Consider the following 18,336-nt stretch of genomic DNA (forward strand, 5'->3'; position numbering starts at 1 on the left):
GGCAACCCTGCTTCACTCTCTCCTCCGTAATTCTCTCCAGCAACCCTACTCGCCCTCTCTGAATCACCGGGAACCGGTACTCGATCGAGCTTCCACCCCCCCCCCCAACCTGTTTCCTCCCACTACGGATAGATTCGCTGCATTCCACCACGAGGTGGAATGCAGCGAATCCATCACTCTCGTTTACCATCCTTTTCACATCACTCTCATTTTTTTGCACAATTGTTCCTGAAAAGCTGTAAGTACAACTAATATTTCCATATTTTAATGTCTAAAATGTTAATTTTATTATGTGTGCTTTAATCTTACATTATTTAAAAATATTAGGGTTTGGCCCCAAAAATTTTGCGGAAATTTGAAAAAGTCGCCAAGAGTCTATCATATCGCAATTTTCCTGGATTCTGGGAATGTATAAATAGGTAGCAACATCTTGTTCATACTGGTTTCTTTAGTGTTTGTTCACATTAGGGTTCATATATGCTCCTTACAAACTGCAGATTTTTAGAAAGGAAAATGATCCCTGAATTTTGCTACTATCTCCTTACAAGATCTGTATATTTTATGCTTTAAATAAGTGGCCTTAGAGTTTTTATTTTAACCATAAAGTTATCTTTTCTTAAGGGTTTGGCTAATTCTAAGGATAGTAGAACAAATAAATCTATTTTGTTCAAGGGGATTTGGACATAAAATCACATGTTTATGTGAACCGTTAAAGAATCCTACAAGATTTGAACAACCAACATCCAGGAAGAAATTGCCAACATAATGCCTACTATGCTAGTGAGAGTTATGACAAACACCAAAAATCGGTTTTCACTAAGTGTATGGAGGATAGGGGATGTTACCTACCTGATTTGATCTTCAAAACTAACACTAAGTAAAACAAATTTTATGTTAAAGCACTTACAATATAAAAAAAGCAAATAAGGATTGCTCAATTCACACAATGGTTTTTTTATAAGATTTGAAAGAAAGGAACTTATGCTGCCCAACCCTGTATATTATAGTATCAGATGTTTTCTAAAATATTAGATACAAATATAATTATTAGATACATACCCTGGCTGCATGGTGATCAAACTTGAAAGTGGAGTTTTTGTATGTGGCTGGTTATTGAGTTGATATTTAAAATATTAATGTTTTTTTTTTACTTTAGGCATGAAATGCAAAGTTCAACAATATTGAAATATTTTTCCAAGGAGAAAGAAGGTGCCGATGAGAAAGGTAAAAAAGCAAAAAATGAAAAGATTGTTTTAAAAGTTTTTTTTTAAATAAAAAAAAATATGCTTTTATTAAAAAACCTAATTATTAATCAATTGTACTGATATACTATGGCATTTTTAGTGTCAGGCGGTAATTTGGTGTCACACCATCCCTCCCCCTATAAATATTTTATGTAAGAAGAGTTCATACAATTTTGGGGAAACAACTTATTTTCATGGTAGGAAGAACATTTAAGGGGGGGGGGGCACTTTTTTTATGTCATAAAATGCTAGTAAAACTATTCAAGAGTATGTTGCCACAATTTGAGTGAAAAATTCTGATTAGTTATTGCGATGAGCGTGAGCACTTAAAGTGACTGTGGAGATTCGAAAATGTTCTCAGCATTTTTTTTCAAATGCGTTTTTTGGGAAACAACTTTTTTCAATTGGTGTGCATTCTAGCTCAAAGAGTTCTTGACTAATCTTACTGAAAAATTTTTTGAGTATTCTTTTTTCATTTATATTCTATATGAACCTAGCTCTTTGATGCTAAATTATTTGTAAACACATTTTTTTTGTAAAGTGTGTAAAAAAGGTAAAAAAAAAACATTGTACTCAAACACTTCAAAAACGAGCAATTTTCAATTTTTTTGATCACATTTAGGTTCATATTCTAGGGAAATATGTTGTTTATGAGAAAGAAAAATTAATGATTACAGGCAAAAATTGTGGCTTGTGCAACCAGCAACAAGCTCTGATGGTGACTGTCCGTGTACAGCATCTTCTAACTCCACTAATTCTGGTGGAAATGACTTCAAAAAATTACAAGGTGTACTTCAAAAGATTAATAAAATATTCTCCAAGTTTAAAGAAAAATCTGATCATTTCTTTTCTTTATTAAAAAAATCACGAAAAACATTAAAATTTCGGCCTCCTGAGCTGGTTTCCTCCTTAAATTAAAATGCATGTATAAAATTAAGATGGCAATTTAGAAAAAAATTTGCCCTGCACGTATTTATAACTGCAATATTTGGTGTTCTACTTTCGTGGAAAGTCAATAGACTGAATATTGGGGGACGAATTCAGCATTAATGTACAGTATAACTTCAATTTAAAACGATACCCAATTTAACGATGACCTCAATTTAGTGATAAAATTTTACGGGTCCGGATTTGATTCCATTGAATGTCAATACTCCTCGACTTAACAATATCCTTTATTTAACTACAGTCAAACCTCGCTGTCGCGACACCCGGATTTCACAACACTCCGGATGTCACGTCACTTTATCAAAGTTCGGAACTTATGCCATATTTCAATGTTACGTGGCTCTGGATTTTACGACAGTTTTTTTCGTGCAACTCCGGTTACGACGACGCTTCAAGCTGCGCAGACTGGACCAAATGTTCCTTTGCAATCGAAAAATGTTCAGTAAAATAATGAAGACATCTGGAAATGTTTGTTGTAGGATCTTCGGACTCTGGCTAGAGATTTGACCAGGCATGACACCTCGAGAATAGTGGGGGGGGGGGCGAATAGATAAGTTCTGAAAGGTACAGGTTTCAGACTTTGACAAGAGGGTTAATAGAAAGGAATTCAAAGCAGGTGGATTGCAATACTGGACGAGGAAAGCAACAAGAAAAGAGAAAGACCATAGCTACGTTAAGCTGCAGGTGGTCACAACAAGCTTCTCCCATGAGAGAAAAAGAGATAAGGGGCTGCTCATTAGAGTGAAAAGGGAAACACAACTCTTAAAGTGGATAAAAGGATTAGAAAGGGAAAGGTGGGGCTTGGCCGTCAAAATCTAATCAAATTGCGGACAAAAGTGAAAAGAGTTTTGAATTGATCTCTTTCTTGCTGGTAATTTCGTGGAAGAAGGAGTGTCACAAATATTATTCAAAAATTTATCAAACATTTTATTGGATAAGAATTGTAGAATTGTAAAAAAAAAGAAAAATTCTTTTAAATAATAAATGAAGTTTTTTTTTTTTGAATAATTTTTGTTATGTAAGACGAACAACGTTAGACGAAGCACAAATTTGTAAATTACAGCAGACACGTGTTTTGACGTTACAGGGAACGCCTTTTTCGATTCAAAAAATAATGAGCATATGGATGGAAAAAAAATAAGCAGTATTAATTTCTTCATTAAATCTAATTTTATGGTTAACTAATGTTTAATTATGAATATTTTAAACTATTCCGGTTATGACGTCGCTCTGGCTATGACAACACTTCGTTGACAGTCCCAAAGATGTGATAACGAGGTTCGACTGTATAACTTTTTCCCATCCCTTGACAATCGATAAATTGGGGTTATACAGTAAATGGACGACAACAGCATCTCTTCAATTTTCAAAATTTTATGCTAACTAATCAAAAATGAGCTCCTAAATCCAAAAATCTAATTCTTTTTCCACACAAAAATTTCAATTATTACTTATTAAGCAGTATTGAAACTGCCCCAGAAGCACTGCAAGAAGAAACACCCCTGATTGGCCTGGTTTCAGTTGTGCCTCCGTACACCACGCCCCTCTCCCTCACACTATGTTTTCAATGGGAGTTGAACGCTGATGCTCCTCTAAATTTCATTATTTGTTATGTACATTTAATATTTTGAATACATTTTCAGTTTGCAAAGATTATTGTACAATGGAACAAGGATTCTAGAAAGCTGACATCTATAATTTGCAGAAAATAACTTTACAAACCAGCTTTTTTTTTTGGAGGGGGGGGGGGGGGGGGGGGCTGAAATCAGGGATGTATGTGAAAGCTGATTTTTTGGTATATTTCTTAAATTTGTGCTTAATAAGTTGTGATAATTAATATAAATGAGAAAATAGCGGTGGATGGACTGTAGAGTTAATAAGTTTGTGGTTTGACTGCCATGGATAGATAATGTCATCTGCATGCAGTTTTTATCTTCCCTTTCAAGTACAATGTTTTAAAAATCAAATTAGAAAATTTATGGCATTGATATGACCCTTTCAATACTGCTGCTAACTCAGAAAAAATTTGTAAGCAAATTAAGGAAAACAAAACACATTATTTTGATGGCAAAAACATGCATGCCAAACAAAAACTAATTATAGAAAAAGCACATTAGAATATCTGGAAGGTTGTTTGATGCAAATGTGATATTTCAATCAGTTCTAGTTCCATTTCTTTTTCAAATATTCAACTTCTTCAAAAAAAAAAAAAAAAGCTACAGATGGTGGACAAAGGCTGTAAGAACAAAAATTAATACAAAACTGTTTCATTTTGAAAATATTTTTGTGAAAATATGCATTATGATAAATAGTAAATTAATACTTTGATATTCTTACAAAGTCTATATTTCCAAGCTTACAGAAAATGTTTTTTTTTTTTTTTTTTTAATTTTAATTTACCCTAAGAGTATTAGTTGACCATATCAATATAAAAATAATACTAATAATTACAATTTTAAACAAAAACTAAAATTGAATGAAAAGATATCTTTAAGTTCAGGTAATTTTCGATATTGTAATTTTTTGAACAACTTTAGCACATTTTTTTCTGTTCTTAACATTAATGCAAAAAAAAAAAAAAAAAAGCAAAGTTTTTTTTCTTATTTTTGAGCATTAAAAAAATTGATAAATCACTTCTCATAATTCTTGAAATAACTTCTATATTTGATGTATGAAATTGATTGAATTTCTGCCCGCATTAATATGCTTTCAAAGGAAGATCAAAATCTTGATTATGATATAGTCGGATCCCGACTTACGCGAGGGATGTGTTCCAAGACTCCTCACGTAAGTCGAAATTTCGCGTTGTGGAAAAGTGTTGTGCATTGATTTTTTTTATTAACACTAAGGGGCTCTTCCCCCTGCTCGCTAACGCTCACCAACCCCCAAAGATTGCTTCGCAATCTCATTTGATTCGCAAATCGTCAATAAGAAAGAAACATATTGAAAATGCATTATGAGCTCCCTTTGGAACAAAGAGCATCCCTTCCCCGGGATTCAAAATAACTTGTACCGACTTGCAGAGCCGTAAGTGCTAAGGGGCTCCTGAGCATTGGAAAACTTCAGTTTTGTACGTTTGAAAAGTTGCATTCATATTCGTGTTCCCCAGTAATATATTTTGCTCTTTAGCTTGATGCTTGATTTGAGTTGAGCTGAATATTAAAATTGAAACCCTTAAAGTTTGTGAATAAGAAAGAAGATACATGTGAATCGAAAAGATACGCCAATTAAAACATCAATTTTAATGGATGTGAGATTATTTGAACTTGATTTTTAACAGCTTGTAACTTTTTTTCCTTTCGAGATAGAATCTTAGTTTTTCGACCAAAGGTCGAGTTAGATCTGGAGTAATAAAAGCCTCTTTTTCTAGTGGTTTCAAAAAGAAAACTGTGAGACAATTCATTTGCTTTTTACTGATAGATTTATTAAAGAAAGTAGTGCCTAAATTTTAGCTAAGCCTAAAACAGTTCAAGCTATAAATGCAAATAACTCCTGCCATATTTAAGTTAGAGCATTGAAATAAATTGTAGAAAGGAACATGGAAAATTCTACCCTTTCCAACGATATACAATATTAATATGTGCAAGTAATTTTTCATCTCTTTAGTAGGCAATTTATGCGATTTTTGAGCTTAAAAAATTAATTACAAAAAAAAAAAAAAAAAAAAAAATTCAAATTTAAAAAAATAAAATCCCAGGTGCACACCCACATGGCTTGAAGTAATTTTGTACAAAATTTCTAGTCTGTAGGTGCTATGGAGTCTCCTGGTCTGCTGTTGACTTCCTTCCAGAATTTCTTAGAAACCTTACTTTTATTTGCTATAAAGAGATACCCAACTGTTTTAGACCATTTTGCAACAATATATTACCGCTTCTTATATAAAAAGCTGAATTTTTACTGTATTTTTAAAAATCACTGTATTTTTCAACATAAAATACTGTTACAGTAGAAGACCATTATAACGCAATTCTCTATAAACCGCACTACTTTTCAGAAATAAACAATTAGTTTTGAAGTTTAAAAAAATTCCTCTGTTTTGCTTTGCAAAAATAAAAATTATTAGGCAAATTAAATTTTGAAAGTTTTTCATCTTTCCATCTTATTTCAAAGCTTTTAAATTGAAAATTAATACTTATAGTAAACAGAAAATACCAGATGGCTCTTGAAAATGCAGCTGTTATGCAAACCATGAAGCTAGCAGAAGTGCAGGATTTTGATTGTGAAACATATTTATTTGTGAATAACTAATTGTAATATTGGTGCTTTAATACTCATTGCAGATAAAACTCATTCTGAAGTGCTAATATGTCGATATATTCTGAATATTAGTTTCAAAATTTGTGAAATGATCTATATAACACAAAAACCTGTATAACGCAAAAGCTCTGGTCCCAAGGTGTGCGTTATAACGGTCTTCTACTGTATGATCCACAAAATCAATGATCAATAAGAGGCATAAAAATAGAACAGTTTGGTACGTGCAGTAGGGTGATGCCACCAGTAACAGACAAGGGTCCAGTAACAGACAGTCAATAAGTTTGGATTTAAGTAATAAGAATTTCAGACGGGTTACACTGATGTTGTTACGACCAATGAATATGGTGCAACCATCTAGTGTTATCAGAGTCAATTTCATGAGTCAGTATGTATTTGCAAGGCAGTAGTGGAAGGTTGTGAATAGCTACCACGAGGTTAGCTGGTGTTTCAGGCTGCAGCTAGCTGTTTACATTAAGAAGGTGAGTGTTTTCAACCCTCATTTTTCATTGTAAAATGTCGATATGAGTGCATGCTGGAGATATTTTTAATGTTTAAACTAGGCTCTTTTCGGTTTTCAGATCATTTTTCACGTACAATCACTCCTAATGACAGTTTTATCAATGTCTGTTACTCATCCCCAGAAAACTCATTGTTCGAGTAACAGACACCAATGCCTGTGATTGGTCCTTGAAACCTTTTTCATTTTTTCCTTTTTTTTTTTTTTTGCTCCAGAAGAGATTATTCTTTGATATGATTGTGCCTACAGTTTCAATATTGAAAATCGAGCAACGTGACTAGTGTCAGACAGGGTGTTTGTTACTGGTCCAAAAGGGTGTCTGTTACTCATGCTTTTTTTTTTTTTAAATCTCAGAATATTGATACACCTCTTTTTTTTTAGTTCAAGATGCCCCCCCCCCCTTCCCCGCTAGGAAATTCTGTTACAGTGAAAAACAGATGCAAACAGTCTTTTTGAATATAAATAGTAATGGTATGAGTGTTGATGCTTCAGTGAGGAAAAATAGAGTCCTGTGAGTTACATTTTTAAACAAAGTGAAAGAGGCATACGGAGGATGGGTTCAGACCCAGTGCTTTCAAAGGACGAGGAGAAAATAGCCTGGGATAGCCTCATCATCTAAAGCAGGGTTTCCAATATTAAAAGAAGAATTTTTAGACAGTGTGCAGCTGCTCGTAAAGGAATTGGGTGAAATAATTATGTTACTGATCGAAAATCTGGGAATTCATGGTATAGTGGTTTCCTGAAACGGAACCCTTCAATCGCTCATAGGATCAATGAAAAATTCACATTGTCCCATTTAAAAGTTTCTAGGCAACTGGTTCAAGACCGTTCACGACTATTTAAAAAAACAAAATCACCTTATCAATGTTTTAATTGTGATGAAACGTTATTTTTTCTCAACCCAAAGGGATCCCGAGTGCTTGCAGTTAAAGGTGACGAAAATGTATACCAAGTTGTGAGCAATGATGAAAAAGAATGTCACAGTTTAATTCACTGCAAACGCTGCTGGGCATCATCTTTCACCAACAGTGATCCATAAATACGTAAGAATTCCAGATAGTATTAAGTTCAGTCTGCCCCATGGTTGGGGATTACGGAATTTGGATGCAGGGTAGATGACCAGCAAAACGTATTTTGAATTTCTGGGCAATGTTTTTCAGCCATGACTAAAAACTCAAAGGCTCCTTCAAAAAAGCCCTTGTTTGGACTCCCGCCGCATCTGCTCCTACCAAGAGTAAATATAAAATCGAACAGCAACAGCAGAACACAAGTAGCAGTTATTAGTTCACAAGAGTGACAAAGCGAGGTGTTGAAAAAAACAGAAATACAAACAGGAACAAGAAGAGGCTAAGAAGATACGGGCTGAAGCAAGATTCAAATAAAAGAAGGAACAGGAAGACATCAAGAAAAAGAAAGCAGAGGAAAAGATGAAGAAAAGGAGATAATAGAAAAAGCCAATAACGAAACCACGAAATTGTGGCATCCAGCTTTGAGTTCAGAAGGAGGTGAAGAATTATGAAGAAAACTGATTGCGTATGTATTTTTATTTTTACATTTGCATAGTTTAATAAAGAAGCTGTTAGGCAAGTTGCCTTCTTACTTATATTACAAGTAAAATGTTTCCAATTTGGAAGTTTAAATCCAAATACTTGCACGAGTTTAATTCTAAGTTTTGTTTGTAAAAACTTTACTGTCGTCTTAAATTATAATTTATTTTATTTTTTATGATGAAAATTTTCTAGTTGGGTATGTACTCAATTATTGTTCATTGGAATTTAAAGGCTTTTGTACTAGAAATGAAGAACGTTTGCAAATTTTTATGAGAAATAGGGAATTTGGTCTATTACTCATCCTGTCTGTTGCTCATCCTTTTAGCTTGTCTGTTACTGGGTATCAACAGATTTTTCGGTGTCTGTTACTGGGGTTAGAAGCTTTCTTCTAAATTCAGCAAATAAAAATAAAATTTACTAATTCAGAGGATCCGAAAGCAACCAGACGTTAGATGAGATGTTGTTGCATGGGTGAAAAATAGTTTTAAAAAATCTAAATACATTAAAAGGCTCAGAAAAATTATCTAACCTGAGAGCGATGTCTTAAGCATGTCTGTTACTGGTGCCGTTACCCTATGTAATAATAATAAAGCACCTCACTGTACGAGTACTATGCAGTTGGTACAATTAGTTACATTTATGAAAATTAAGATGATAACTTATGTGCTGTGCAATCTGATCGTTGTTCTAATATATTTTTAAATACAGTAGCTTCGCATTTACTTTTGTAACAATTACATCTATGGTAACACCCTTCTTCTTTCAGAGTCTCTATAATCCACAATACAAGAGCAGATTCCAATTTCATATTGTTTGCATTTTGCTAAACAATCTGCGAGCTTCACATTAAAACTTAAGGTCTGGACTTATACGGATTGCTTTCTTTTGACTTTTAATTGATACGTATGAAAGATTCACTCATACCTAATTGTCATGCTACCTTTGACCCACTTTCTAGTTTAAGCCCCTTTGGTAGAAAGCTGCTGACACAGCTACATTGTCGCAGATGAGAGAGAGTTTTTGCAGAAAGATTTTGCACTAAGGGGAGAAAAAAAAGTCAGCACAATAAAAACACTCTGCAGAACAATACCTAAGAATAGCTGTTCCGTGGTAAAAAAATGTAACTCGACTAAGAATTTAGGAAAACTCTGATTTTTTGCGAAAAATAAAATAATTGCTACATTATTTTACAACAAAAAAAAAACTTTGGCAAGCGCCAAATCGAGCGATCGTTGATGACCCTGTTAGTCTGCAACATCAGAGATCAGGAGATATGACACAGATTAAAACCGGTTCTAACCAGAACTTCTCCCCCAAGTGGAGCGATTATGAAGCAACCTTGAGTTGGTCAAAGAACAGTGGTTTCGCATTGGCTTCGCAATGCACATGTTTATTTTAGTCTGTTTGAAAGACTTGTGCCGGCCTATTTTCGAGCTTTTTTCACCTCTGTTGAAAAATTAATTTAAGCCCTTAAAAAATGGCTTATTTGCGGTGTCGTAGGTTGCAGCAACAGATGAAATACTTGATAAATTATGGTTTTTTGGGCTGACCAATCATTATTCAGATAGGGGTGCTTATATGAATGAAAATCTTTTCTCTTTGGAGAAGCTATAGATTTTTTTCTAAACACATATTCTAATTAATTTTTTTTTTGTAAGGAAAGGGAACTTTTGTTTGCTCCAGTACTTGATTTAAATTATTTTTTTCAAATGAGGGAGGGGGCAGCAGTGGCGTACTGGGTCAAAAATGTGTACCAGGAAAAACACTTGACTGGCGCCTTGTTCTATTTCCCCCCCCCCCCCTCTCATTCACCAAGTTCAACTAAAAAATTAAACTTGATGAACTTCCTATCCGAGGAGTAGATAATCTTCAACGCCCAAGACAACTGAAACTTTTGCGCCCCCCCCCCCCTTTTTTGTCGAAATGAGAGAAAGCTTTTTACTTCCTTCGGTGATGGTAGAAAGAGGAGTGTTTTAGGGGGAGGGGTGGTTTCGAAGTTAGAACTTCTAAAAATTAAACTTTGGACGAGTTTTTTTATAAATAAGAAATGAGTAAAAAGAGGAGTTTGAAGGGGAAGAGGATAGAGAGCGCTCCCTCGTCCATTTTACGGGATCGAAAAGTTAAAGTTCAATTGTTATCTACAACCATCCTAATAAAGAAGGGGGGGGGGGGGGGGTCCGGGGCTCTCCCCGAGAAATTTTTCGAGATTGTAGCCCCTAAAACACAGCTTTATACGATCTCTAAGTATTATTCTAAAACTGCGATATCTAAAGATTATCTTTGGTAATGTTACGGGCTGAAAGGTTCGATGATGCTCCAGACCTATTTCGAAATTGAAACTTTAAAAACGCAATTGTGGATTATATCCAATTATTTTAGAAAGGGTGGTTCTATCTTCCCCGAAGTTGAAGCAGTAAAAAGGCAATTAGACTATTTGCGGTGATATTAGGGGAGGATAGTTTCGGGCACCCACTCTCGGGAATTTTTCGAACGTAACGCGTTTTTCCACGTAAAAACGGCAATTTTTCGCAGGTGAAATCTTAAAACCACGATTGTAGGCCATCTTTGGTAATGCTAAAAGGACGGGCCTTTTTTCCGAATTTGAGGCTCTAAAAACTTTATTTCAGTTGACTTTCAATGATGTGAGGGAGAGGAGTTCCCGAGAGCTCTCCCCCAAACCCTTTCGAAATTCAAACCCTTAAACAAAATTTAAGACGATCTTTAATGATTTTAGAGCGAGTGATAGGATCGTTCCCCAAGAAAGGTTTTAGGGTTAGCTCCTAAAACACAGTTTTTAGACGAGCATTGGTAATATTAGTGAGCAGAGAGGTTCGTAGACTTTCCTTCGGAAATTTTCTAAAATTGAAATTCCAGGAAAAAATTGCAGACTATCTTCGACGATGTATTAGGCAGTTCGGGAGCTCCTCTCGGAAATCTTTTCAGAATTGAAGCCCAAAAACGACCATATTTTTAGACAGTCTTTGATGATATTAGAAGGGAAAGGAGGTTCGGAAACCTCTGGAATTTTTAGAAATTTAAGCCCTAAAAACGACTATCTTTGGTGATATTAGGGGGAAGGTAGGTTCAGGGACTTTTAGAATTTTTAGAAATTTAAGTCCTAAAGCCGAAATTTTAAACGATTTAGGATGATGGGGTGGTTGCGTTTCTCAAATATTTGAGTGGGGCGCTCTCCTAGAAGCTTTTTGAAATTGAAGACCTAAATAAGTAATTTTAGGCCGTCTTTGGTGATTGTAGGCGATGTGATTAGGGAACTCTTCCTCGGAATTCTTTCAAAATCAAAATTTAAAAAAAACACGCTTCTCGGCTACCTTTGGCGACCAAAAACGAAGGAATATAAAGTTCGGTTACTTCCCACTCTTCCGCTTTCTTCTCTCTTTTTACGTATTTGTTTTTATTATTGGTAAAAATGTAGTGGAAAACGCTCCCCCAGTTTTCTTTTCTAAACCCATTTGAGTGCTTTAGTTTTTCGAAAATGAAATTTTAAATTTCCAGCCTGATATTTTCATTTATTTGAAATACAAGAGTTTGCGACTCCAAAGAGAAAGCTTTTCACATTTTGGAGTGATGTCTAGAGTCTTTTTCCCCCTCCACTTTATTTTAATTTAAACATCATGCCTCTTAAAACTTTGGATAAAGTTTTGGTTTACCTTCACGTTAAAACATTCAAACACTGAGAACTTATTATTAATTCGTTACATTATTTAAATCTCGTTCACTACTTTTTTTATACTTGTTTTGTTATTTTATTTTAACTTGTTTTCTTTTTAAAACATATTACAGTGGCCTACATAATGCTATTGTGTTATTTATCCATTCATTTTTTTATTGAACTAAATCTCGTAATAGGTTTGTAAGGATACGCTATTTTTTTTTTTTTTTTCAATCAAAAGTGTTTGAAACGTATAATTTCAGCGGACTTCAGTTAGGTAAATTATTATGCAGGAACTTGGATGTTTCTCAATAATATGCGAATATTTCATTTTCTTTTTAAATTTGGCAGAAAAAATACTTTTTGTCACTTTTATTCCTTTAGTTCATTGATTATTACAATTTCAATTCTTAAAGATTGCGAAGATTTTCTTCTTTTTTCTTTTTTGTTTGCTGTTTTTAATCACTTTCCGAAATTGGCGGCTCCATTTCTGAAAAAGTGGTAGATGTTGGCGACGGCCCTAAGCGCTTCTTCAAAAAAGTTTCAAAATTGAGGTCTTTACAAAACATTAGATCATCTTTAATAAAGTGAATACGGTGGTTCATCCCCTGAAAGCTTTCGAAATTTAAAGTTCAAACATCGTATTTGTTGGCCATTTTTGCTGACTCTAGAGAAAGGCATGCGTTTCAAAACTTTTCTGTGGAAATTTTTCGCATTTGAAGTCTTAAATGACATAACTGTATGCTATCTTTGATAACTTTAGAGGACGGGATGGTGTTTGGGGACTCTCTTCTGGAAAGTTTTCGAAATTGAACAGCTAAAACGAAATTGTAGAGAATTAATTATAATTTCGGGAATTATAATTTCGCTGAAGGTAGGGAGGCTCCTCTAGTAAGTTTCTGAAATTGAAGTCCAATATGCTAAATTTCAAACGATCTTTTATGATGTGGGTCATCTAGGTGCTATCCCCTGAAAATTTTCGAAATTGAAGTACTTTAAATGGAAATTTTGGCGATCTTTAATAATGCTGGGGTAAGGCGTTGAGTTATATCTCTGGTATCCAAAGGAGCTATGTGCGTGTGCATGTGTATGAGGCTGCAGCCTCAATCCCCGTCCGCACTTAGTGAAATGAAGTTTTTGCCTTTCTTTTGCTTCGTTGGAAGCGTCATCAAGACAACATAAAAAATTTTGACCTTAGCCCCTCTCCTTCCCCCATCAGGACTAAAAACCCTGGCTTTGTCACCGAATTATAGAGGGATGGACGCCGTACGAAAGTTAGATGTCCGAGATAGGCGCCTTGGTTCAAAAAAATCTGGAAGCCACGGCATTATTCAAAAATTTTAGGGGAAAGGTTTATAGTTTCAACTGAGTTCAAATCGGCGCTGAATGGTTACTTATTGTTAGATTCGCGAATTGATACTTCAAATTAAAAAAAAAATTTTCTGAGGTCATTTTTATTTTGAAAAAAGGAGGGGAAAACTCCGCAGCCATTTTATTCCTTGGGTGAAGGAGGTAGATTTGGATGGGAATGAAAAAAGCATTTTACATTAACGATTTTGATTAAACCGATGGATGGAGGTAATTTTGATTTTAAAAAGGGATGGTACGTAGTTTTATGATGTTAACTCGTCTCATTTGTTAAGCTCATACAATAAATCTTATGGTACAAAGTGCCGCAATATCCGGTACAAAATTCATAAATAATAATAAAAAAAAGACTGAGGCGCCGGCCCACTAAGGCACCGGCGCACCGGGAATTTTCCCGGTATCCCGGCAGCCCAGTACGCCACTGGGGGGGGGGGGCAGGGTGGGCTTTCTTTTATGCTTTTCATACATAGAGTATTTTAATAAAATCTTCTTTTTCTGGGGGGGTGGTTGAATTTTCGATTTGTTCTAACTAAAATGTGTGTTTTAATTAAATTTACTTTCCTTTTGAGGGGAATGGGATACTTCGTTTGTAATATCGTGTATTGCATATATTAATTGAGTTTTTTTTTTTTGTATGGGGAGGTGACATTTATTTATTCTTTTTTTTTCACCTAATCACATGCATATTTTAGGTGTTTTTTTTTTTTCAAACTGTTAATGCATATTTTAATTAAATTCATTTCCTTTTTGAGGGAGGGGGATACTTCTTTATAATTGTACAATGCATATTTTAATTTAGTTTTTTTTTATGGGAGGAGGAGGAGTGTTCCTTATTTATTTTTTCAAATCATATACATGTTTCAGTTTTTTTTCCTTTGGGGAAGGGTTTTTTCCTCCGAACTGTAATGCATATTTTAATTAAAATTTTTCTTTGGATCTTATTTTTGGAACATTGAATATATGTTGCATCTGTGTTTTTCTGGTATTAAATATTTGCAAAATCTGTTAATAAATAAATAATTTTCTCACTTTTGACATGAATTGCGCTTAAGTTTGTCCATTAGTTCATTTTTCACTTCATGAAGCATTCTTGTAGAAAATGATTAGGTTCAGAAAATTTGTCGCAGAAAGTAAAATAAAATTCTGCCACAGGGGAGACGACAAGGTCAATTGACATGGAATGACTCAATGATGTTTAGTTTTTGACAGAGAGGCCTATTGCTACCTGTTTCCTGCCAAAGCCTGCGTGACTCAGCTTAAATAATAGCAAACCTTTCTTACATGCTGTAATGTGCTGAGGCAGAAAAATTTTGAGCATCTTTTACTAAGACGTAGGTCTGGTGCTAATTCTCCATTTTAAAATTTTGTTCTGGCTTCAATACGAAAACTTATGTACCAAAATGAACAGCTGTAATAGAGTTTTGATTCTGCAAATTTTTAGGCCGTAAGGGTGGGAAGGTGGGGGATTTCCTATGCATGGCAAATAAAACAAGCTCCGTAAAATGAATTAGCAACACACATACTTACATTGAAATCATTTATCATATTATATATTAGGGGAGCCACAGAGCAGCTTAGGGCTCGAAGGGGGACCGCAAGTCAAAAGAAGTTTGAGAAACCCTGGTTAAAACCACAAAAGCTAACAAAGCTCAGAGGTAGCTCTCATCCGTTACATGGTGTAATGTGCTGTTATCCTTCTCATGGCTGCCTGCCATTATAGCAGCTATTCAAATGGGAGAAACGGTGCGTGCAACCAAAACTTACATTTTCTGCCACTTCAGTCATTTGAGGCTAACCTCCAAGGTTTCAGAGCAGGATTTAAAAGGATAACTACAGAAATAACATGTGTATAAAGGCTCGATTTCGAGACGCGTAAATCTTTAAGTCTTGCCTTACTAATAGTCTTAAGTATAGCCTGGAGCAAAGGAGAGTCAGAGGGGACATGATTCAGTTATTTAATTTTATCAAAATGAAAGATGTAAATGGATTAAATTTTTGCGGGGAAAGCAGGACAAGGGGTCATTGTTTTAAGCTATTTAAATCTCAGGCTAACTTGGAAATCAGGAAAAACTACTACTTTAGCAGGGTCATGGGCACTTGGAATAGCTTACCGGAAGAGGCGGTAATGAGCAAGGGAGTGGATAGCTTTAAGAGGGCCATTGATCTTCATTGGGGACTAATTAATTGACTAGGACCAGCCTAGCTGGGCCCAGAGCCTGTTGCTGGTCGTCACATTTATATTTGTATATTTGATGGAAAAAAATAACTATAAAAATATATCATAGTTATGTGTTCGCGGTTTAAAACATTTATAATACATATAAAGCGATTAAAAGATTTTTTTTTTTTGCCTTAACACATGCAGTCTTTGAAACTAAAATTACATGAAACTTTTCTTTACACTATGTACCTATCTATTTTTTATGAAAGCAGGAAAAACTTTAAATTTGTCACATTATGTGTCTAAAGTTATTTTAATCATGTAAGACGATATTTATGAATGAATAATTGTTCAAAATACATGTCTTCTGATACTGTCTAGTTACAGGGACATGAATAAATTGGTTAGTTGATTTTTCAAGGTACTATTACATTGATTAATAGTAAATTATTGTTTTATTTCTAAGCAAACTTCAACATTACACGTATCGGTACTATTTAATTACAGTAATGAATGATAAAATTATTTCAAATATATGTTCTATTATTTCAGGCGAGAAAAAAAAATGCCCCCTGGCAGATACACAGCAGATGTTAAATTTAAACTTTAAAACACTTAAAGACGCTGTTTATCTGCCAGAAATTATGATATATCAAAAGACTAATGTTTTAAGTGCAATAATAGCGACAACTATGTAAACATGCATCATTTTTCTCAATTCGGCTTCCTTCTCCACTACTTTTATAATATTTCAACCATGCACGAAAAAAAAAAAACAGAAATGGGATACTAATTTAAGAAACTTAATCTTAATTTAATTGTTCTTTATTTATTTGTTATTTTATTTACTTTTTAGAGATTGGAAGTACTAAAGTAATGGAGGAAGGATCTCAGGATTTAAAGCGTTTGTCCAAAGACTTCAAAAGAGCTCTCGAAAACCTGCGTTTCACTGACGTGACTCTGAGAGTGGGTGACGATGAATTTCCGGCTCATAAAATGGTCCTCATGAGTCGGTCTGAGGTGTTTGAAAGAATGTTTGACTCTGATATGAAGGAAAATAGAGAAAACGTCGTGGATTTGGTGGATGTGAATGCATCCTCCATTAAAGACATGCTCTTTTATATGTATACGGGAAAGACAGAGAAACTGTCAGTGGATCGGGCCATGGATCTTTATGTGGCCGCCGACAGATATGCTACTTCGGGATTGAAGGAGGTCTGTAAAAAAATCATTTTGAAACTAATTGACGAAAGTAGTGTTTGTAATGTTGCTGTTTTGGCTGATTTGTACAGCGACGAAAAACTTCGCGAGGCTGTGAAATTGGTGCTTAAAAAGAATCCGAATAATATCTTCCAAAGTCAGAAATGGAGAGATTTTGCAAAAGAAAGACCAGCTCTTTATTCGGAACTGATGGAAAGCACAATGTTGGATCTAAGCAAAGAAAGGGTGCTTAAACCCACCTATGCACCACCCCCCAGCTCTCCCAACTACGAATACTCCCCAGTTAAACGGGACTTCTGTGATTCTGACAGTGACTATTAAAAATAAGTGGTCGAAAATAATGTAAGATATTTGTGATAAAAATGTTTTTAAGTTTTATACTTAGTGTAGTAGATTTCAAAATAGCTTTTATCTTGGAAGTTCGCAATAAAGCACTTTGTTTTAAGCATGATTGTGATTTTGCATTGGGAGGACTTTATGTTTAAAAACAATTGTTTATGCTACATAATAAGGCATTACGGAGAAAGAAGAAAAAAAGGTGTCAATTTCTTGGCAGCAAACCTGTGTATATCCTGCTACTGGTAAACGACAAAGATCTCAAACTTTGTATTCTGGCGGTATATTTTAATTTTGACAAAGACACGGTGTGGGTTAATGTTATTGTGTCATAGGAGTGATAGGAGCTATGTAATCCTACTGCAATTAATCTGTCCATTACCTGATATGTGCAAACTGCCTTGTATGGTAGTAAGAGAAGTCTGATTGCAGATAAGGAGGTTCTAGGTTCGAATCCCGGGAAGAATGTTCTTTCTCTCTCCTGTCTTTGTCCTTTCTTTGTGTGAATGTGTTTTTGTGCTGTGAATGGTTGCCTACCCTATAAAAGGCACACATGCGGTCCACACAACAAGCAAAAAAGCAGTGCTTGAGCACTCCTAAAGAGAAATTTAAATAATAAGAATAATTTGTTTTTTTAATATGCTCATTAAGAACACAAAATATGAATGTGGTATATATTTTCTGTTCCTCAAATTGTAGTAAAACCTGCAAGTAGCTCAAACAAGATCCCCCAAGCACATTTCTTCCATCTGGCAAACAGCAAACAATGCTGATTCAACGAACCTAATCCAAGCAGAAACGGAAAAGGCTGTTGCCATAGTAAAACAGGGTTCATACGCTCCTTAAAACTCCATATAAACTCTTGCTTTTTAAGAACAAAAAATAAGAGCCCTTGAAACTCCTGAACTTTGCTTTTATCTCCTTACAAATTCCTTATTATTTTATTCTACATAACCTTAAAGATTTTCTTCTATCGCCAATCCAGTACTAGTGATTACGTTATACCGAATTTCGCCGGAATTCCACTATTTTTTTGTCTGTTAATACCGGAAATCCAATTTTTT

The 18,336-nt window shown here is 34.6% G+C and overlaps 1 protein-coding gene across 1 annotated transcript; it reads left to right on the plus strand.

The window, feature by feature from the left end:
- The first annotated feature begins 1,160 nt into the window (after positions 1-1,160).
- On the plus strand, positions 1,161-17,357 carry LOC129232058 (speckle-type POZ protein-like). The gene is made up of 2 exons (XM_054866294.1): positions 1,161-1,224; positions 16,572-17,357. Exons 1-2 carry the CDS (start codon positions 1,164-1,166, stop codon positions 17,255-17,257), a joined length of 747 nt encoding a protein of 248 aa, XP_054722269.1. The 5' UTR covers positions 1,161-1,163; the 3' UTR covers positions 17,258-17,357.
- The last annotated feature ends 979 nt before the right edge of the window (positions 17,358-18,336 follow it).

This window comes from Uloborus diversus, unplaced genomic scaffold (assembly GCF_026930045.1).
Source record: "Uloborus diversus isolate 005 unplaced genomic scaffold, Udiv.v.3.1 scaffold_1023, whole genome shotgun sequence".
Classification (NCBI taxonomy): Eukaryota; Metazoa; Arthropoda; class Arachnida; order Araneae; family Uloboridae; genus Uloborus; species Uloborus diversus.